The sequence below is a fragment of the Xenopus laevis genome, chromosome 2S, assembly GCF_017654675.1.
Source record: "Xenopus laevis strain J_2021 chromosome 2S, Xenopus_laevis_v10.1, whole genome shotgun sequence".
Lineage (NCBI taxonomy): Eukaryota > Metazoa > Chordata > Amphibia > Anura > Pipidae > Xenopus > Xenopus laevis.
Window position 1 is genome coordinate 79,227,184 of NC_054374.1, and position 23,262 is coordinate 79,250,445.

At 38.6% G+C, this 23,262-nt stretch overlaps 1 protein-coding gene across 1 annotated transcript in view; it reads right to left on the bottom strand.

Annotated features, from left to right (window-relative positions):
• Positions 1–23,262, bottom strand: part of tinagl1.S (tubulointerstitial nephritis antigen-like 1 S homeolog) — a 33,192-nt gene that overhangs the window by 5,899 nt on the left and 4,031 nt on the right. The window contains exons 2-8 of the mRNA XM_018249574.2: positions 17,884–18,200; positions 14,848–14,911; positions 8,036–8,128; positions 5,783–5,897; positions 2,670–2,790; positions 1,941–2,091; positions 989–1,172 (exon numbers count right to left, since the gene is read on the bottom strand). Coding sequence (XP_018105063.1) covers positions 989–1,172; positions 1,941–2,091; positions 2,670–2,790; positions 5,783–5,897; positions 8,036–8,128; positions 14,848–14,911; positions 17,884–18,190 — 1,035 coding nt within the window. The 5' untranslated portion in view covers positions 18,191–18,200. The remainder of the gene's footprint in view (positions 1–988; positions 1,173–1,940; positions 2,092–2,669; positions 2,791–5,782; positions 5,898–8,035; positions 8,129–14,847; positions 14,912–17,883; positions 18,201–23,262) is intronic.

A 23,262-nucleotide genomic window follows, 5' to 3' on the forward strand; every position in this document is an offset into this window, starting at 1 on the left:
TGTTCACAAAGAGAGGTTCACATCTTCGAAGTCAAGACGTCAAATAACAATCACAGCAAATATGTTTGTGCAAGCTACATAAACCCTTGATGTTTGGGCCATAAGGTCAATTACAGGAACACCATTAAGTCCAACTGCCAACTGGGTGAAGTCATGTTCAAGGGATCTGTTAGGGCCTTGTAAGTACTGACAGTATTTCTGTATCGGCAGTGACATTGGTCAATGTGTTCAGGAAAGCAAATCAGGCATTATCAGAAAGAAATACTAATGGTGTAATGAATATTGTTAGGGCTGGAGGTAGGGTGAGAGCTGTACTCTAAGGGTCCAAATTTTTAGAGCTATAGGCCCTGTTTATATTGGTCCTGTTCAGGTATATGTACTATATAGTGATATGCCTACATGTGTTGCTGCTGGAGTACATGATTCATGGTAGGGATACATGTGTACAAGTTCAGGAAAGTTGGGCGATGTGTTTAAATACAGGAATAGTATTAGGCCAGTAAAGCTGGCCATAGACGAAAAGATCTGATCCTCAATTCGTATGATTTTCGGACTGTGTGTCGAGAGTCCCGACATTTTTCGTCCGGCGGAGATCCGTTATTTGGTCTATCGGACAGGTTAAAAGATTTCTGTCGCTGCGGGTAATATCTCTGCATGTATTGCCGTTGCATGGGAGACTGTCACTAGCTTTGTCGGACATAACTTTCGTACTATTGCTGTCAGGGGCAGAACATCGGCTGATCTGTTCTTTAACTACTTTATTTGATCGGAATGGTAAGACTTTGATCTGAATGTTTAGTAGCAGGTCGGGAGATGGGAAAGCTCGTTCGTACGATCGGATCCATGCGTCTATGGCTAGCTTAAGTGTATTGTCAAGTAGGTCAGTTCTGCAATTATATCAGATGCATAAGAACAGTAGGACTCTACAGTAAGACTCTATATGGTAAATTATTAGAAGAGTCATGTGTTTTGGATTTAGGTGACTCACATTAGATGCCAGACGATATGCTGGTGTAGACTGGTAGATTTCATTGGATGAATAGTATTGGTTGGGGCAGTTATTGGTAGCCTGCCGCTTCCCTCTTCCCATGGAGCGACTGTGCATCATGCAAGGGGCAGAATGTCCATTTGCATTCAGACTATTTATTGGATAACATGGTTCTGAGACAACCCTAAATAAAAATAGAGCCAAAGTTAAACAATTACTTCTAAAACACAGTCAGTCTATAGCAGTAGTTAAAGCAACAGTTCAGTTCACTAGGTAAATAGATAGGCTGTGCAAAATAAAAAAAGTTTCTAATATAGTTAGTTAGCCAAAAATGTAATATACAAAGGCTGAAACGACTGGATGTCTAATATAACAGAAAATAATACAACTTCCTGCTTTTCAGCTCTGAGCTCTGAGTTTGTCAGCGATTTTAAGGGGGGGCCACATGGGACATAACTTTTCAGTGAGTTTGCAATTGATCCTCAGCATTCAGCTCAGATTCAAAAGCAACAGTTATGACCCATGTGGCCCCCCTCAAGTCATTGATTGGTTACTGCCTGGTACAAATCAGTGGAAACCATGAGAGCTGCAAAGCAGGAAGTAGTGTTCTGTTATTTTAGACATCCAGTCACTCCAGCCTTTATACATTACATTTTTGGCTAATTAACTATATTGAAACATTTTTATTTTGCACAGCCTATCTATTTAGCCAGTTTTATTTTAATACTGAACAATTCAGTTCAGAGCTTTGTGGTCTTTCTTAAACAAAAGTGAATATCTAGGCATGATTCATGCCGAGAAGTCTGTAATGGACATCCTACATTTTCACAACGTTGGGGTAGCTAGCTTTCTTTTAATAACATGCACTTATTTTGCAACCAACAGTACTCTCTTAACCCAGGGCTGCTTATAGATTTGCAAGTTGTAATGAATCAATATCCCGTGTCCGTACCCTCTCCTTCTCAGATACCACCAGGCTCCATCTACTCGCCCCCCTCTGCAGCCATGCTGATTTCTAGTGTCACAGGATAGAAGATTCTGAGGGGACAGGGACTGCGTCATGTGCCCCATCGACTGGATGGAAATTCTGTCTGATGCAACCGCTGGACAGAAAAAAACATTATGTTTTATGAAAAATCTCTATCATTTTACAATACAAATTTTCTATGGGGCCTCTGACCCCCAATGTTTTTTCTAACTTTGATGGGGGGGGGGGTGGCCACCAATTAAGTTTTTAAACTTTTATGAGGGGCCCCTGACCACCAACTGTTTCTTTTAACTCGTAGGGGGGACCCTGACCACCAATTAGTTTTTTTATCTTCTATGACTACTGATACAGATTACATCACCAATTCCAAGTCCAACTGATAAGCCTAATACATAAAAAATATGAACTTGATTAACTTGAGAATACTAATGCAATTAACAATAAGATAGCATATATGTAATAAAAATAAGCACAAGTAAACTTTAAATGCATAATGTATATTTGCCCTTTCTTTACAAGTTATAATTCGGCTCTGGTTGTCCCTAGACTGTTTATTATAAAAATAAAAACAGTACTATGTTGCTATATTTATTCTTTTCCAGTTTCTGCACTCCTTTTAGCTTCTCCCCCCTCACCCCATTCAATGTATTGCCAGAATCATTTGTATTTGATCAAATACAATGTGGTATTTACCTGCGGTAGAGAAAGCCCAAGAGCCTGCACAGTTTCCTTGATCTAGTGGTTCATGCACCAATCCTGGCCACTTTTCTGCCGCATTGAAGTGGGAAGGCATAATGTCATTGTTCATGTTTACCTGCAGCAATGAAAGACAGGATAAGCTTACTTGACACATAAAAAGTGCATAATGGCTTTGCAAAAAAGGCAGAAGTACAATCTTAAAAAGGCGGAGGGGCAAAAATTACCTTAGGGTTCAAAGCATAATCATGCCTCCAATAAGGATTAATTTAGTTGATATCAAGTACAAGGTACTGTTTTGTTATAACAGAGAATTTTTTTTTAATTATTTGAAAAAAATGCAGACTACGGGCAAATTTACTTACCTTCGAAGTTGCCCTAGCGTTGGCTTTGCCGCACTTTGCCAGGTGAAGTTTTGCCTGGGCGCCGCTAATTCACTAAAAGCCAAAGTTGTGCTCAGGCAGGCGAAAGGTAGCAAAGTCGCCCTACCGTTAATTCGTCACGCAAAGCAAAGTTATGCTAGCAATGCCTAATTTGCATACGGAGCCAAGTTAAAGTACAATGGACGTATATGTAGTACCAAATACATTACACTACACAAGCCTGGGAAAGCTTCATAAAATAAAATAGAGTTGTTATTTTGCCCTATACATGTGCCCACTGTATAGTTTTGGTGCCATATGTTAGGAAATGTTGGGGGAAAGGAGGGTACCCCCAAAAAGATTTACGTTCTTTTTCAGCCTATCACCCTTAAAAGTCGCCAGCGTTTTTCGGGACTTTTTGGGGAAAAAAGTTCAGTAAAATCCGCAAGTTAGTGAATTAGCATAGTTACGTCCCTACGCCATAGCAAAACTTCGCCTGGCGTAAGGGTGCAAAGTAGTGCTAGAGTAGGTCCACTTCGCTAGCGAATTTACGCCACCAGGTGTTAGTAAATTGGCAAAGTAACGAAATAACATCACGCTGGCAAGTTTTCTCTAGCGTTAGCCACTAAGCCCTTTAGTAAATTTGCCCTTATGGGAGATGACCATGCTGTAATTTGTAGCTTTCTGGTATATGGGTTGATTAAGATTAAGAAGTGTAAAAACCATGAAAAACTCTAATACAAAACTTCACCAATTAAAACCAGTCAAGGGTCCTATACAAGTCAATGAGAGCTGCACTGAAATTATTGGACCTTTTTTAGCCATTCAGATTTTTTTCCCTTGTATTTTTCAGAGGTATTCATATTTCATTGTGCATCGTTCAGTGTTTTTTGCCATTCCCAATTTTTGTATTCGGATCCTTTTATAACTTTCATGTCATTCGTGGTTTTAGAGAAAATAGTGGTTTCAAAAAGATCTAATACCACTAAAATTCAACCTTCAATAAATGGTCCTCTATGTCTATAAGTACATGGGTATTTTTCGACTGTCACTGCGCTCCTGTGTTCTTTAATAATATATGAACTGGCTGGTGGGCAATTTGACAGAGAGGTCATTTTAGCCAACACTCTGCGTGCTCTTGTCCTCCTGCAACTGGAGTTGAAAGCTTTAAGTACAATTTTCATAACACCAAACAAGTATTTTCTTTATCCCAATGTCTGATCAGAGTGAAATAATAAAGTCAAAATGACACATTGATCTCTGTATGTAAGATGCCTTACATCTGTGTTCTCTGGTTTATCTGCTACAGCAAAGACTAATACAAGTATAGAGAACATGGGGTCACACTAGGATGTATTTACAATGGGGCTTATTGTCCTTTTAAAGCACTTTCAACAGGAAGCTGTCACTATCACTTCAATCAGAAATCATTTATTTACTAAGAAATGTAAAAAAACTTATAAACAGACAAATTATTTCAATTAGATTGTACATCTGGTCATGTCAGAATTTCATGACCTTTCCTGCCATAACTTGAAGGAATTTTCCAGGCTCTCCTTGTTCCTAGGCAGGGACCCCCTCCTTTTTCCTCTGTTGGCAGCATGTTAGAAAGGGAGGGGTGTCCAGCCGGGTGAAGCTAACAATGTGTTTTATGACCACTGTCCAATCGGTTGAAGTGGAGAGGACTCCGGATTTCCTGAGTGGAAGCTGACTATGAAAGCTGCTTTTATTGACCTTGTATTGTAACTGTCTCTGGGATTCTGCCAAAAATCACAGGCTGACCCAAATTGCTGGAAAACAAAGGGATGTGGGGGTCTGTACATTCCAGGGTCAGATTTACATCTCAGCACAATGTGTGACATGTAAGAAACACACTCTATGACCTGAAGACTGTGTACCCATATTTGTATTCTCTGTCCAGCCCTGAACCTTTCCACTGGTTCCCTTATGAACAAGTAAACATTTCAAGAGTTAGAGAAGTTCTTTAGTGAGCACTTAATGGTCATATATTTGTATCTGATTGTGTTAAATTCGGAGCCAGGGGTAGACCTATGACATCAGCCTTATAAGCTGTAGCTTGTTTTTTACTTATTGTTTCCTTCATAGCTAGGAAGAGATACTGTGCTACAAAGCGTAATGCATAAAATGAACCTCACCCACTGTTAGTGCAACAAACAATTCAGTGCCTTGACAGGCATATATGGCTCTATAACTTATAAAGGGTACGCCAGGGAACCCAAAGAGTCTTATAAAGAGTACCCTAGGAGACCCTTTTCTATGTTCCCAGATGTATATGCTACATAGATCAACTTATGTTATACAGTGACACATGATGCACTCCCACTTTAGGATGGAACTGCTTTCTGGCAGGCTGTTGTTTCGCCAACTCAATGTAACTGAATGTGTCTCAGTGGGACCTGGATTTTACCATTGAGTGCTGTTCTTAGATCTACCAGGGAGCTGTTATCTTTTGTTAGGGAGCTGGTTACCTTCTCATTTTTCTGCTGATGGGCTGCTGGGGAAGAAAGATAGGGGGGTGATATCACTCCAACTTGCAGTACAGCAGTAAAGAGTGACTGAAGTTTATCAGCGCAAAAGTCACATGACTGGGGGCAGCTGGAAAACAGACAGTAACAAAATCTGTTCTTTTGAGAATTGGATTTCAGTGCAGAATTCTTCTGGAGTAGCACTATTAAATGATATGTTTTTCCCATGACTGTATCCCTTTAAGCTTTCTTTTGTACTCACGTGTATCTCATTCATATTCATGACGGAAGAAGAAGGCCTTGCAGTCCCCAAGCGATACTGGATCCCTTCATCTAGGGTCATGCCCCAAAACTGGCTATAATTTCCAGCAGTCCAGCTATAGATATTAAATACAGAAACCATAATTACAATAGGAGCAATCTGATTTTTACAGAAGAATTAAAGCAGTCAGTGGTGTCAGGTTTACAAAGTGTCCTATTTCCCTTATTTCATTTCCATATGCTTTGAACATGCAGTATGAATGCTTGGGAAATCACCAATAGAAAAGTGCAGTTTTTACTTGTAATATGGTAGTAGTGCCTGGTCGCTGCCCTTAATAAATTACTAACGTATCATTCAAGAAACGGTAATCATCAACAATGTAAATATGCAGACATCTGAAGGACAAGTCCACCTTTAAATGAAACTTAAGTATGTTGTTGATCCAAGCTGCACTTACTGTATTTGTTGGTGATACTGACTAATTCCATAAGATTGCCACAAACATTTGACATTAGGATTTTATAATCAATGTTGTCATGTTTGATACAGCAATGATTTATTAATTAAGGTACACTGAACAGAGCTGGGCCTGGCTGACCAGGCGCCCTAGGCAACCTGGCCAGTCGCGGTGCACATGCACGGAAAGGCCGGTCGTGGCACGCAAATGTAACAGATAGTTGGAGAGAGGGGATCAGACATGGGGTAGGCAACAGTGGAGGTAAGTGACTAGCGCACCCCAGCTTTTGCACCCTAGGCACATGCCTACTATGCCTACCCCTAGTTCCAGCTCTGACACTGAATGAGCTTCTTTAAACAGGTGGGTCTTTAAGGTGCGTTTGAAAGTTTGGAAAGAAGGAGAAAGTCTGACAGCTCGAGGCAGAGAGTTCTCAAGAAAGCAGAGGCCCGAGAGAAGTCTTGTAGATGAGAATGGGCAGAAGCGATGAGAGGAGAAGCGAGACGAAGGTCAGAAGCAGATTGAAGGTTTTGTGAAGGAGTCTATTTGGAGATCAGAGATTAAATATAGGCAGGGGCTTCATTGTTAAGGGCCTTGAATGTGAGTTAGTAATTTGAATTTGATTCTAGAGGAGATTGGGCACCAATGAAGGGACATACATATGGGAGCAGCTGATGTTGAGTGGTGATGAATGATGAATGATGAATGAGTCTAGCAGCTGCATTTAGAACAGATTGGAGTTGTGAATGGTGACTTGTTGGAATACCTGCGAGGAGTAAGTTGCAGTAATCAAGGCGGGAGATGATAAAAGACTGAATAAGTGTTTTGGTTGATTCTAAACTGAGATATGGCTGTATTCAGGCAATGTTGTGCAGTTTAATATGACAAGATTTTGCAAGTGTTTGGATGCATTGTGAAAAGGACAGATGCGAGTCTAGGATAACTCCTAATAACTCTAATAGCACATTGTGTTTGCCATACACTAATTACTTGCATGCACGTCCGCTATCGGTGGGAGAAATGCGGTACAATTGTGCCTGGCCGTGTTGTGAAGTTACGCAAATTGCGTAAGTTACATTAAAATATATGCAATATACATAACTTTAGTAACAACTCCCATAACTTAACATAACTCACATAGGAGCTTGCATGAGTTACATATCAAACAACTGCAATGCAATGAAGCTTAACAGGGGCTAAATTCCACTAACCACCAATGAATTAAAAACTTAAGGTAAGTTCCACATAAATAATCTTAATTATTTATATGAATTATTTTTTATAGAGTAACCTCAGCTGTTTATATTGGGATCTATTTAATAAATTAAACGAGTGTCTCCTACTTTTCAGTAATGGAAGGGCTATTATTGGCCCCCACAGCAAGATCGCTGGGTCCCCTAAACTTACACAATTTACATAACTTAGGTAATACATACCTTACATATGCAAATATACACTCTACATAAGAAACATATGCAAATTGCATATCCAGCAATGACATTGCCACCCATGGCAAATGCATGGCACTAACAGTTATCATAAAAGAGCAGTATATTTCACAAATGAATATTTGGCCTTAAACCTGAGATCAGTGCAAGGTGAGGACCAGTGTCATGTCTCCAAATAACCTGGAATGTTATTAGACACTGCACTTCTTACATACAGATAGAAAGGGTATTGCATTTAACTGAGCTGCAATCAGTTCAGTCTGAAAACAAACATTTATTAGAAGTGTTCTGGATTTTTTTGTAATTATTGGTAACTATACAAAACAGACATCTTGTCTTCTTTCCACTTACCCATAGTCTCCTGTGTTAATATCTTCAATGACTTTTGTGTTGATAAGACATGGATTCTGCTCACAATACCATCTTCCTTCATTGGCACAAGTGCTGCAGAAAGAGATAGGATGAGTATATAGGTCTGGATTATACAGTTATGAAAGTACTGTTACTTGGTATGTAAGTGTCCAACGCCACTCCTGTGTGTTATTAAGGACAATCTTGGTTCAAGCTCCACCCTATTTGCAATTGACATTAGGTCAAGCCAACATTAGCTGTTGGAAAAACTCATCCATGTGAAATTAGGGTAATAAATTATCAATTACCCCAGGTAAAACCAGTCTGAAATCCACTACATGGGTGTATCAGAAACAATATACCAGGAGTTGTATTTATGTAACACTTAAATCAACCAATCACATTCTTAAATCTCAATGAAAATATGGCTCTACAGAGAAAGGTAAGCCAATAGAATTTTGGTCCAAATAGCTGATGTATATTGGCAGTTATGCAATGCAATCAAAACTATGACCAATAATTCAACTTCTCTAGCTGGTGGGATTTTCCACTCCTCCTCCCTGCTGTATAACCTTTGGGAAATTAGGAATACCCCACAGAAAGTTAAGTTATCCTGGGAGTGACTCAGACATTATTTTTATAAACCTTTTGTTAGTGGTGAGAGAACATAAGCTCATTATTACAAGGGGAAGCCCAATTGTTTGCAATACAAGCAAGACTGCCTTAAGTGGATAGGAAGCTAGCTACAGGGGAAGCAGAAGAATGAGACATAGAAATTCACACATTTACGCATGCTTACATGCAAAACTGTAGGGAACTTGTTTTTATAATGATTATAATGCACAGCAAGATTTGTTTCCAATTACAGAACAGAATGGTGTCTCTTAGTAATCACTATTATGGTGAAATATCCACTTCAAATGGTGAAAAGTGATGGATGAATCTGACCCGTTTCACTTTGCCAAAAATTAGGGATACAACAAAAAAGTCGCCAAACTCATTGAAATCAATGGACGTCAAACCGTGCAACATTTTTTTACTATCCATTATAGTCTATGGTTGTTTTTTTACATTGAAACAAGGTGAAATATTTCACTCATAACTAGTGAATTATATATTAGGTGGCCTAAACAATTGCCTATGGCCCATCTAATTTTAGTCGCCCAGTCCTCCTCCACAACTCGCTGTCTCATGCCCATACACAAGTTCCCTCTAATTCCTGGCTATGTGCCGATCTTTTGTGTGCACATTTTACACTTGTGTGCACATTTTTTTAAACTGTGTGTGCAGGTCATAATAAATGCAAAATGTTGTGTTTTCACACAAAATTCTTTGTGCACACCACAATTTGTTGGGGTGGGTCACCTTTAAATTAACTTTTAGTATATAATAGAATGGCTAATTCTAGGCAACTTTTCAGTTAGTCAGTTTCAGGTGTATATTAGGATATTGAGAGTGACTTCCTTCAAACTTTAAATATTTAATTTAAAATTTAAAAAAAGTTTTTTGCTGTTGTTCTGCACTATTTACAGTTTTATGTGTGCCATTTTCAGTTGATTCTTGCACATAAAAGAGTGCTTATGAAAATAATACTTTAGGAATATTACTTTGATTCCTGAAATGTGAAAAGGGTAAAAGGGTAACTTGCAGTAGGCCTGATGTGCCTACATTACACAAGTATTGCTGCTAATGATTCCCAAATCCTGGCAAATGTTAGCTGCCATGAATCAAAATGCAAGTTTTCAAAAGCTAATTAAATAATTTGTTATTGGTTATTATATTAGGGAAACTTACTCTGTTTTGCAGTGTTTCTTATCATCTCTGATATTGGACATACCTTTTATTATTTACATAAATTAGCTCTTAGGGGTATATTTGTCAAAAAGTGAAGTTAGAGATAACCACAGTCTTCTAGAGTGAAATTCCACCACTCTCCATTTATTTCTATGGGGTTTTTATCAATGGTGAAAGTGAAAGTTCATCCTTTGATAAATACGCCTTTCAAAATCCCATGTAAATGAATGGAGAGTGGCGGAATTTCACTCTAGAGAACTGAGGTGATCTCTAACTTCAGTCTTTGATAAATATACCCCCTGGTCTGAGTAAAAAGAAGAAAATAGTGTGTAGTTTCTAATTAGCATTTAGTAGTAGCATCTAGTAGCATAAGGGAGCTAGCACACGGGCAGATTCGGGAAGATTTCGTTGCCTGGCAACTAATTGCCTCTTCTGCGGGGTGGCAATCTCTTGCCTGCCGTCTGCTATAATGACAAAACGCTAGCGCCAATGCACTCGCGGAGCTTCGATTTCCAAGTTGTCTTACGAGGAAATTTCAGACGACTTCCAAAAACAAAGCGAGTGCATTGACGGTATCGTTTTGTCATTATAGCAGATAGCAGGCAAGGTGAAGGCATTTTGGGGAGATTTTCGCCCCGCAGAAGAGGCGATTAGTCGCCGAGGCGATTAGTCGCCAGGTGACTAAATCTCCCCGTATCTGCCCATGTGCTTGAGGCCTTAAGTAATATGTTGAATGGAATGAGCAAAATCTAGGGGTTGTGGAAGCACTCTTAAGGCTAAATCAAGGTATGTTTAAGTATAAGGGAAGTGCTACTTACAATGCACTTCCCTGGGCCCCTGTCTCATAAGCAATTCAGTATAAATGCAAGTGCATGTGTTTACAAAACAGGGGTTTTTTGTTACAAAATTATGATCATAAAGTTGAAAAGCCACCATACCACGTCAAGGTAAACCCCATATGGCGGTCCCTAACTTATTTATCTCAGGTCATAGTATAAAAAGACTTGGTTCTCTGCATAATAGCATTACCTGTATTCACTGTGTGTTGAACATTGGTTTCAGTCTGAAGGCTAAATCCTCCCCCGCCCATAAGGGCTTTTAAGAGAGAGAGATTGCCCAAACCAACGCCCATATTTAAAAGCATAGGACCACCATTAGTATGAGGGGGTGGGTATGGGGTGCTATTAAAAAACACACTGAAGCTGTGGCTTAGCTTCCTGTGGTGCAAGACTTTAAAAAGAAAGATTCCATTACAGACAAGAAACAGGAATTAAGGATTAGGAGCTTTCTCTGCATCTCCTTTTTTAGGACTTTCATTTCCATTTAAGGCTATGAACTAAGAGTCTAAGTATAGCTGGAGTTTCATTATGAGAATCATGTCTCCACGCTTGTGATGTTTTCTTTCCCATATTTCTAAACCGATAAAATAAGTGCAGTTCTACAGAGCATTCCTTGTATGCCTAGAACGTGCCCTTCATCACATTGCTTGAATACACAAGATGCCAAAAAACTAACAGACCAGTAAATATGTTTCGAGGGGGCAAAATTATTTCTGATCCAGAAAGAAAATCTGGCCTTAAACTTTGTGCAAACAGAAAGTTCCCAGATACATCTCAGAGAACCACAAATATTGCATGAAAGTCATTTTTGAATGTACTGCAGTTGTCTATGGGGTTAACACAACTAAGGTCATACCTGAGCATTATCTTTGAGTCCAGACGGAAGCCAAGCAGGATAATATTATTGGCAGATTCCTTTTTTGCTCTCCTAGGTTTTTAATGGATCCCTGGTCTGAAGGCTGATTAGGGAGAGATTTTTGATAAGCACTGGTCTCTTTTACTAGCTTTTCTTGGACCATAGCAGGGTGACTGTAGCAGCCTGACCAAATCAAATGTATTTAATTTTTTGTAGTTTTCACTCTGCCTGGTTACTCATTTATTCAAAATGAAGCATGTATACAAGCCGGCCTATCACAAACACCTCTGTTCCTGCAATAGGACCCTCTGCTTGTGGTTTAGTGCTGTAATCTGTTATATGGGGCCACATGCAAATATGTCACATTCCTCTCTACCTTGTATAGAATCAAGTGCTGTACGTTGTACTTCCCCTCCCTTTTTTTATCCTGAATCAATATACAGAAATACAAGGGAAGAGGATCCATACTGGAGAATAGCTCCAAGAATAAATGATCCGGTGGGAATTTTAATTTTACATTTAGCACATGTAAAAGAAACTAAGCATTGACTATAGTTGTACTTTACAGTAGAACTGCCCTCATTAAAATCTAACAATCAGTGGATGTCTTCAGGTTTTAAAACAAAGCTAGGGCTGTGCTGAGCAAAGACATCAGGACAAAATTTTGTTACAGATCAGCACTTAAAATACTTCTGAGCAGAATTTGTGAAGTTTTGCCTGACATGATTTTTGCTATTCTAGTTGTAACTTGGCTCTGATATGCTTTGGCGTTATTTAGGAATAATACAACTATGCCAAGGATTTTTAAATTTTTTTGAACCTTAGTTGTTCTGCATTCACAGCCTATTTTTTTTGCAGGGAGAGCACAATTTATATCTGATGTATCTTTGAATTTGCTTATGCATAACAGAATGTCTGTAAAAGTTTCCTGGTATGGAGTATGTTGTTTTGTATATTTCCCCAGTGTGATCTCCCCGTGTCAATAAGATTGTGTACAAATCCCCACTCTGATAGCATACAATGCAATCTTTTTAATATTTTAGTTTTTGAGATGTGATGATTCTTTATATCTAATCATTTTTACTCTGGTTGATGTCTGTTGATTAATAAACAATGCATTTAGGCTCTTATACTATCCCTTCTGTGAAGCATGGTTCCTCTGCTCATTACTCACTGTGTTAATCACTTGCATGGGACAAACTCTGTGACTTTCCTCTCCATCTTTAACACTGTGTTTTCATCTACCCTAGCGACCTGTATTTCCTGGAAAATTCTAAAGGGTCTGGTGTAAGATGCCATAGGCTAAGAGTTTTTATTGGACCTGTTATAAATTTCAGTTGTGGAATTCTCATGTTATTCCTGAATCCAGCTGCATATAACAAAAATACAGGGATAGTAACCCCACATAGAGGAGCAGTTATAAAGCATTGAGTAGGAATTGAAGAATACACATATTGAGGGGCCACCAGGATTTATTAATGGGAGAAAGGCTGTGCCAAGTGAGAAAGTGGAAGGTATTAAAAGGTGCATGGAGGAAAGCCCCAGGGTAGCTTGGTGTGACTGCTGGCAATGGACTGACCCCAATTAGATATGTGATTTTTTACTGTTGAAAAAGTGCCAGAAATAAACCTTAAAGTAGAACTAAACCCCCCCCCGTACCAAAAGCCCCCCTAATTGATCCCCCTTCCCCTCCCCGCACTATGCATTACGAAGTGGCAAAAGATGCTCCACTGTGGAGAAGGGAGAGGGGACAATGGCAGGCAGTTAAGGGGGCTTTTTTGGTACGGGGGATTTAGTTCTCCTTTAACTTGATGTGCTGCCAGCCTGTTTGTCTTCATGTGCCCTTAAAGTTATTTACATCCAACGGTGCTCTTTGCACTTCCCTAGTTTTGTGCTTTGTTATAGAGATTTTGTTGCATCTCCTGTTCCACAAGTGACCCATGGATCTACCACCACCTTAAAGCTGGTGGTCATTCCCGGTTTCCTTTTGTGGGTTGTGTGACTTGCACCAGAAGAATCCATGCACAGATTTAATTTTGACAGTGATCACTGGAAATGATTTCATCTTGACCCAAAAAACTTTGAGCACAATTACTTTCAATTGAGATCAAAACACGAGCACACTTTTCCATTTTAATGCATTTAGCACGATTACATCAGACACAATTCCTTATCACACCGACAATTACACTAGGAAAAAAAAGACTTTTTGGGTAAAAACCACAAGCACAACAAAGGTCAAAGCTGACCCTCTCTACACAGAGTGGCGGTTAGACAGAATATTTACAAAATGCTACTAAAATCTACTGTACTCCAGCATGCTAAATTTAGAAAATGCATTCAAAATCTGAAAAACTATCAACCATTTCCATGAGGATACATAAAGATATCTTGATAACTTAAGATAAAATACACAAACTTCCAAGACTGAAAAACTGCTTTTTCAATATAATGCTTGACATTTCCTGCATAATTAGCAAAAAATGTAAACCATTTACATTTGCGATGGGAAAAGGATGTACTCCATTAAAATGTGTGTGGTTAGAGAGCCCATTAATCATTTGTTTCATTTGTTTTCTAGTGTATGGTATACAGAATATTTCCCATTTCTTGCTTGTACAAGGAAAATATGTAGCAAACTTTAATAAAAAATAAATGACAAATCAGTGCTAGCTGAATTAAATTACTCTCTACTGGCTATAGTGCATTGGGTGACTCCTCTGCCCAACACTTCAACCTTCTATTAAAACAGGGATATCCAAAAGGTAGATTGGGATCTACTTTTAGCTGGTGATCAGTAGATCTCACCAAACAGCTTGTCTAAATCACCCTCCTGTTTCATGTTTATCATTCAGATATTCATGTTAAGGTTACATAAGAAATAGTTGATAAATATAGCAATTTACATTTACTTAAAGTAATATTTTTCATGGAACATTATGCTCATACTGATGAAGATTCTAATGGGACAACATCACTAAAATTAGACCTCACGTTAACAAAATATGGGCTCTCCTGCTTTAAAATGTATTCAATTGGCAGTGCTGTGAACTGACACTTTTGGGGCTGAAATGTTCCAAGTACTGTCTCTCATTTAAGTAAATGGGAAGTGATAGAGGTGGATTTGGGTGCTTTTTAAGTAGCTTCAAGTACAGTATACTCCTTTAGCTTCTAGAAGACATATGGAATTATATTGGGGGTGTAAGGGGACAAACCCTTTTAGTAGATCCCAACAAGGTTTGAGAACAACAACATAATACGTGCACTGGTGGCATAAAAGTGATTGATAATACAAAAGTGTTTGGGTGCTGGTGTGATCTTACCAGAGATTGCAGTTTTCACGATAAGTTGCCCCTTTTGGGTAATGCTGGCCATTGCGAACACAAGCTAGAAGGGAAGTCACATAAGAATGATTGGAATTTGTCACAGTATTTTCTCAGAGCAATGACAAGAGAAATGCAAAAGTAGACTGTATACTTGTGAGGATTGGGCTTGATATCCTTTGGGACAGATCTGTCCAACATATTCCATACAGTTGGCAGAATAAGGCTGGTTCTTGTTAAAATGTGATCTGTAGGAAAAGTCTAAGAATTTATAGGGCAAGTCAGGGTCATATAATCCCCTGTTCACATCCTGTATATCCCAAGCCTTTATTCAAAGCTTTGTACCTTACCATATACTGACAGTCTCTTTGGGGTGTCCTTCTGTCTACTCCTATTCAGTGAATATCATGATAGATTTATGTTATGTGTATATACATCTCAAAATTATAATGTACATCAACAGACAAAAACGTGATTACTTTAAACAGTTATTTATGGGACTAATTGTTTATAAATATCTTTTCCCATTGCAGTTTTCTTTCTTATTTAGGCCAACTGCCACTCAAGTTGAATCACTTTTAACCGTTTTCAAAGCTTTACTATGAAAACAGCATGGGTGAATTGTCAATGTCTAATAAAAAAAAAGGCTGGGCACTCTGATGCAGAAAGATCATTGGAAAGAAAAAGAGAAAAGGCTCAATGTGTGTTTGTATGCAAATTTCACAAGAGAAGTGAATGTGCATGAAATTGGTTCGTAAAGGAACAGTTCTGTGTAAAAATAAAAACTGGGTAAATAGATAGATAGCCCATGCAAAAAAAAAAAAATTCTGATATAATTAGTTAGCAAAAATATCATCTATAAAGGCTGGAGTGACTGGATGTCTAACATAATAGCCAGAACACTACTTCCTGCTTTGCAGCTCTCTTGCTTTCCACTGAGTGGTTACCATTCAGTAACAAATGAGAGACTTGAGGGGGGGGGCACATGGATCATACCTGTTTGCTTTTGAATGTGAGCAGAATGTTAAGGATCATTTGCAAACTCACTGAACAATTATGTCCCATGTGCCCCCCCCCTGTAAAGTCACTAACTAAAGCTGGCCATAGACGCAACAATCCGATCGTACGAATCATGGATTCGTACAATTTTCGGACCGTGTGTGGAGAGTCCCGAATTTTTCCTCCGGCGGAGATGGGTCATTTGGTCGATCGGACAGGTTAGAAAATTTCTGTCGCCTGCCGATAATATCTCTGCATGTTTTGCCGATCGTACGATTTTCAGTGGGAGACTAGCTTTGTTAGACATATATATATCGTAAGATTGCTGCTGCGGTAGTACATTGGCGGATCTGTTCTTTTACTACTTTATTTGATCTGAATGGTAAGACTTTGATCTGAATGGTTAGTGGCAGGTCGGAGATGGGAAACTCCGATCGTACGATGATTCCTATGATCGGATCTTTGCATCTATGGCCAGCTTAAGTTAAAGAGCTGAAAAGCAGGAAGTAGTGTTCTGGCTATTATGTTAGACATCCAGTCACTCCAGCCTTTATACATTACATTTTTGGTTGACTATATTAGAAACATTTTTAATTTTGCACAGCCTATCTGTTTACCCAGTTTTTATTTGTACACTGAACTGTTCCTTTCATATTGAAGGGTAGAGGATTCAGATAAAAGAAAGTTAAAATGGAATGTTATATAACATATGTACATATAGTATATGGTTTCCTTTTATGCCATATGCCCCATAAAGTCGTAAGCCCCATCTCACTCGCAAACTTGATTGATCCTTCATGCAATTACCATGGATTCCATATAAGTCTTCTATATATATATATATATATATATATATATATATATATATATATATATATAGATGGAGATTCATATTTTGTGCAATTCATGGCAGTTCCTGTAATGCTAATGTTTTGCTACAAAATGTACTTTCTCTAAAAAATTCTTTAACAAAATAATATTCTGCTTAAATTATTTCTCTATGCCTGGGTTGGCAAATGCTACTGTCTAAGGCCATCACTACAAAGGTATTAAAATAATAGTTATCATTTTTATACAGAATGATAAGCTGACATTGCTGGCAGTATTTGGAGTATGCATGTGCATACTGTATATACCTTAAATGGAAAACCACCACCAAACAAGAAAATGTAATCTAAGCAAAAACTTTGATTATTCAGTTTATCTGGGAAACAAACTTTGTTTGGTGAATGGTTATTTATCTGTGCATACATTTGCTCCAATAGCATAAAGGAAAACTGAAGCTTAAGAATGAATATAGCTAAAAAAGCTTTATATTTAATATATACCAAATTTACTGTACCAGCACAGACATGCAACAAGTCCTGTAACAATAATGATGCACCTTGGATTTTGCACTCTGAGCAGCTGCTGGGAAGCTAAGCTTAGGGGTTGTCAAAAAATATCAAGCAGAAAAGTAAGGTTATTCTGATACCATATTTACTAGTGATCCTTGGTATGGAGGAGTCAGAATATGGGCTTGCTTTATTTCATTCATATTTCAAATGTTTTGAGGTATGTTGTATGGTAACTTCAGGTATCAGTATCAGGTAACGGACAACAACCCAAAGTAAAATCAGTGAAATAGCGGCAGAAAACAAGATGGGAAGGCATCTTCTAAGGCATGGGCAGCTACAGAAGCCCAAAACTTAGGGTGTAGCATTTCTACTCTACTGTTAAGCTTAAGTTCTCCTTTATCTGGTAGTTGCTGGATTCACACCAAAATCTTGCTATTTCTTAAACACAAATATGTTAAAATGACATAAAATTGCTCATCAGTCCCTCTATATTCCTTGGCACATCAACAGCCACTGGGCATGTGGCTCAACCACCATTGATTGGCTCAAATAATGTAGCTTAAAATTGGACAGAGCAAACCTAAGTGCCATTTGACTGTCCTCCACCAACTGTTGACTGTCAATGAATCCAGGGAAAAGTCAATGAGCAATTAACCAATTTTGCAATTTTGCAACTACAGCTTAAGACTATACAAGTTACCTTTTTGGACAATACTTGGTGGTTCGATGCCTAGGCAGTAATGCCAGAAGTCAGGGCAGCAGTCGGACACTGTCCTGTTACAGAACAGATCACAGTAACAGATGGTATCCAAATATGGGACCGTACAATGGTCATCTCTCCCGGGGCAGCAGCTATCCCTCTTTTGGCAGTATGAACCACTTGCATCTCTTATTCCATGAATGTGAAGTCCTGGAGTCAGTTCCCGTTTTGAGCGAGACTTTTTATAAGAGACTGCTTCCGTTAGCACTAGAGACACCACCAGGGAAGTAAGGAGAAGTAGTTTCATTCTGAGAAGCCTGTGAAGAGATTGCAGAATTGATGAAGCAGACTTGACACTGTCTGTGAAAATCAGCCTACAATAGCCACAAGCATGGCCAATATGTGACTAGATATCAGGCATTAGACTGACTGACAAGCTACAGTTTGCCTTTATTGTATTTCCACTATGAAACCAAGTATAAATAGTAATTGAATGTCTTCAAAAGGAAGGTTAATCTAGCATGCTTTCAATTCTTTATAGAAATGAAGCAAACAGACACCATGGGATTCAATGCGGTTGGTTTTCTAGTTACTCTGATGAGAAAGACGCTGGTATCTTTCGCTAATATGGATAAATAAAATATGCAGAGAAATAAGGCTCTCTGGGCAGAATACCTTGTTGAGGGGGGCACATTTACCAGCATATTTGTTTTTATTTATCTAACAAATGACATCCGATAATAAGATCTCAGCCACAGACAACAGGGCTTATTTACTAAAATGAGGAAAGGTGCAAAGTGCACAACAAAATGGGAGCAATAGATTGCTGTTTCTCTACTTTGAATCTTCCTCCAGCCGTGGTTGCCACGGGATACTGCCCATGGGCAAATTTGCCCATTGTTTATAAATAAACCCCACTATATATGCAGCGTATTGTACTGCTGTATTTATTAATTTTTGCAGCATTTCTTTACAGTCCAGTCTTGCACTTTTGCCTTAGCGTTAGCACCCAGTGACAGCCCATTTTTATTGTTCAATTTATAGTTTTCCATTAATATTAGTACCTGGTGATGGTCCAATTTCTTTCATATACTGGCTAACTAATTATTTTGAATTATCTGGAAACCCAATACCTAAAAAAACTGAAAAACCACAGTGCCATTCCATTCTTTGAGCTGCGTAACTGCAGTTCATTGTTACAGTAAGGCCCGGACTGGCAATCTGTGGGTTCTGGCAAATGCCAGAGGGGCTGCTATAAGGTCCCATAGACAGTCAGTATTTAGTGGGCTGGTGGGGGGTCTTTGGACCTCTATGTCGGCTGATTGGGCCTCTGTGTACCTGAAATGCCAGGGCCTATTTTAATTCTCAGTCCAGACCTGGTTACAGTTCATAGTTCCTCTGTAATAATGAGACTATACCCAGTAACTAATGCTGTAAGCTAATTATCTTTTGATGTATTTAATTTTTCATGTGTTCTAGAAGATTTTGGGCATGGGATAGGGGAACAGAGCCTATACCAGTACTCTTGTACTTGTCTTTTTAATACCACATAGAACTGTCTTGTAGAACTACTGCTTTGTGAATCTTAACTGTTATTGTTGTTTCTTATCTATTTGAGAAACCTTTCGAGATATTAGCAGTAAATCTTTTCCATGATTCTTTTTTCTTCCTAGTTGTTAAGAAATGGTTGGAAAGTGATACAACGTGTCAATAAATTCCTTCCTCTCAGGATACTTGCATTAGGAATGTACTGGATAACCATATAAAGGATTGCAGCAGGAAACATTGCACACATGCCAGGTGCAAAGTCGAGGGTCACTCCCCACCTTTAATTGTCAGACTTAGTCCAGCCTTCATTCATACTGAAAAGAGAAATTGCCCTAAACATTAACAGTATTTTTTTTTATGAAATTCATTGGCATTGCCAGTATTTTTTTACTAATCTTCTTGTCTAAATTCCTAAACAATTGCAATTTGTTCCCAAACTGCTCTGTTTTTGATCTTCACATAATTTATACATGTATATATATATACTTATATGTAAGTATATATGTTTTTTATAAAAACCATATCCAGTTTCCCAAATCTTATTTGGAGGTACACAGAGTAAATGTGTGCAGTCTAACTGCTTTTTAGAGGGAGTATTATTTATTTGAAGCAACACTGCACCTTGGAAACCAGTTTCAGTGTCTATTCTTTATTTGCCCTGAGACATTTTACTATTAATTATATTTTCTGTTGGATTTCTGGGGGCTCTAATTATTTCTGCATCACCTCATCTAAGGTGAGTTCTTAGAATATAAAAAATGATATGTATCTGCACCACTAGCTTCAGGGCAATGTGTAACCATTATAGCATGATTGCTTTTACAAACTATTTAAGTGTTTGCCAAGAGGAAATGTACTCCTAAGTTATGTCAAAGCGTGTTAAACTGGAGACCTTTGATTGATTAGCACCACCAGGTTATTCCGCACTGAACTATTTCTAATATAAAACAAATTATAAAAAGAGTAATTCCTGACATCTGTATTAAAATTGTATACATAAAAATAGCAGTGTAAATTCAGGGATTCAGACTATGGATGGATGGTTTACATAGTTAAGTTGGGTTGAAAAAAGACCAAAGTCCATCAAGTTCAACCCCTCCAAATAATTCCCCACATCCATATACACAAACACTCACACTGATCCTCCATACACTCACATAAACTGCACCAATATCTATACTAATTATAGATTTTAGTATCACAATATCTTTGGATATTAGGCTTGTCCAAGAAATCATCCAAGCCCCTCTTAAAGGTGTTACAGAACAGAATCAGCCATCACAACATCATCCAGCAGTGCATTCCACATCCTCACTGTCTTCACTGCAGAAACGTAACTAGAGGGGGGCGGGCCCTGGCGCAGGATGTGCAGCCGGGCCACCCGCCCCCCTCCGTACGCCCGGAACTGGCCTGAATTAGCGGCGCGTGAACTGCCGGGGGCCCTGAGGGGGTGCCCTGGCCCACTCGCACCCCTGCTCCCCCGGTAGTTCCGCCTCTGCTTCACTGTGAAAAACCCCCTACGCTGCTTCAAATAAAAGTTCTGTTCCTCTAGTCTAAAGGGGTGTCCTCTGGTACGTTGATCCACTTTTTGCTACTCATCTATAATGTCCTCTAATGTACTTGTTAAGTGTAATTATGTGTGGTTGACAGCACCCAATCACTTTCAGACTAAAGAGAGTCTACGGAGCTGCAGAGAACTTCTCGCTCAGGAGGAGCTGGACAGAGCAGAGGGAGAGGAGGAGGAAAGTAGCAAATAAACGTTGACTGTGTGCTGAGGTCCTGAGACTATACAGCATTGTATTATTTTAAAATGAAGTTAAATGGAAGAACAATAAAATGGACAATACTTCTTTTAGACCTGGGAGAAGCACTGTATTACTAAAAAGAGAACCCTTTTGCTTGCTCATATTTGCTAAGTCAACACAGTGCATTGTTTAAATACCCTTTGAGTTTAATCAATTTCCTGAAAATGATTTGATCAAATACAACACATTAATCCTTTAAAAATGTACAGTTTCCAGATGCCCATAGTCTGAACCATCATTACAAGGATTGCAAAATACTGCGTTGCGCCCAATCCTTGTGCCAGTGAAATTCAATGAGATGTCAGCGAAAAGCCAATAAATGGTGCAGCGGATAGAAGGGTGAACTCACTGACATGGTTTTTCATAATAAATTGGTTTGTATTGGATGTTTGTATTATTTTGTGTCTCAGGGGACTCAACTCACAGCGTGGGTGTGAGAAATGCTATTTTCTTTCAGCACAGGGTTAAATTACATGCCAAGCATTTTTCATTACTCTTGGAAACAACACTGCCATCGTGTTATAGCATGAAAACTATGGCAACAGGAAAACAGGATGTGAGGCCAGATTGTATTGCCACTAATCTAATTATATTAACAGCTTCTCTTTCCATTTTGATACCTATTCACCATTCTTGACATTCACACAAAACGCCTGGTCACTAGGGTCCAGCTTCCAACTGGAGTGCTGCAGAACATCAAGTAAAACAATATTCAAAATAAACCATTAAAAAATTAAAAACACTTGCAACATCTCTATCTTACTTATAATGAATGCACAGATAAACCATGAATTTAAAGGGGATATAAACCTTTCACAGTGTCGTAAGGTCCCAATACTACTGGTCTACAACTCCCAGCATATGCTAAAATTGTATTCAACAAAGAGCTGCTTTCTACCAACATTAGGAATGGATTCTTAAAACAACAGTACTAAAAAATGTTTCACCAACTTCCTGGATCAACGACAATTAAAATGCAATAGTATGAGATTCCTGTCTGCTCACTTTAAACCAAGTAACTATTGAGATTCAATGTGTTGGAACCAGAACCAGAGGAGTAGCTCACTGAGTGGGATGTATGGATTGGGTGCAGGTCTCCTACAAAGCCAACATTTGTGGGTTAGGGTCGACAGGTTGAGTTTATCTTGGCTAGCACATCATTATGAGCCATTATTATAATGCAGTTGTTAATGGAGGCACTAAACATTATGGATTACATACAACCATAGTATTTAAATTGGGTTTCATTCAGTACTTTCTCCTAATTCATTTATACATTGTTCCAAAGGCTTATAAATGCTTTCAGAAGAAAAAACTAAAAAAAAAGGGTCATTTCATAAAGAACTGAACCTGGCCTAAACTTCAACAAAAGCTTTTACCTGAACCTGGCCAGATATTTTTAAGAAACAAGATGTTTACACTACTATTTTAGATAACAGATGACTGTAGTCCTGGTAGGGACAGTTTTCAAGAAACTTTTTATCTTTGGATAACTAAGGCAGGGGGGTTAATGGGACCATTTTAATAGGGTATTTAATCCCCTTATCCCGTTAAGTGTGGCAAATAAAAAAGACTCTCTGAGCCTGCATTCCATTACCTTCAGTATATTCATGTATTGTATTAACTGCCACTGTACTTTACTTTTTCCACATTGGGGTTCTGCCACTTACACTTTTCATTCATGCTCACCACCCTGCTCACAAAACTGTATTCTACAATGTTTCCAGGAGACAGACTGATCATCAGCCACTGATGATGCACTTGAGACAAAAAAAGGTTCAACCACGGAATACCCACAAGAGCAGAGCTACCTACTGGAAGGGCACCTTGCCCATGTTATGGGCTGGTTGTGGTAAAAGAAAATAGTGAATGAAAGAGCCCTGACGGATAGTGCACCAAACACTACAACACTTATTAACTGTTAGTACTGTTAGGCACATTTTAGTGGAAGAGCTTTACAAAAATGCAACTTTAAAAGTCTCCATTTAAAATATACACACCTCATTAAGTATGATCAGAATTTCAA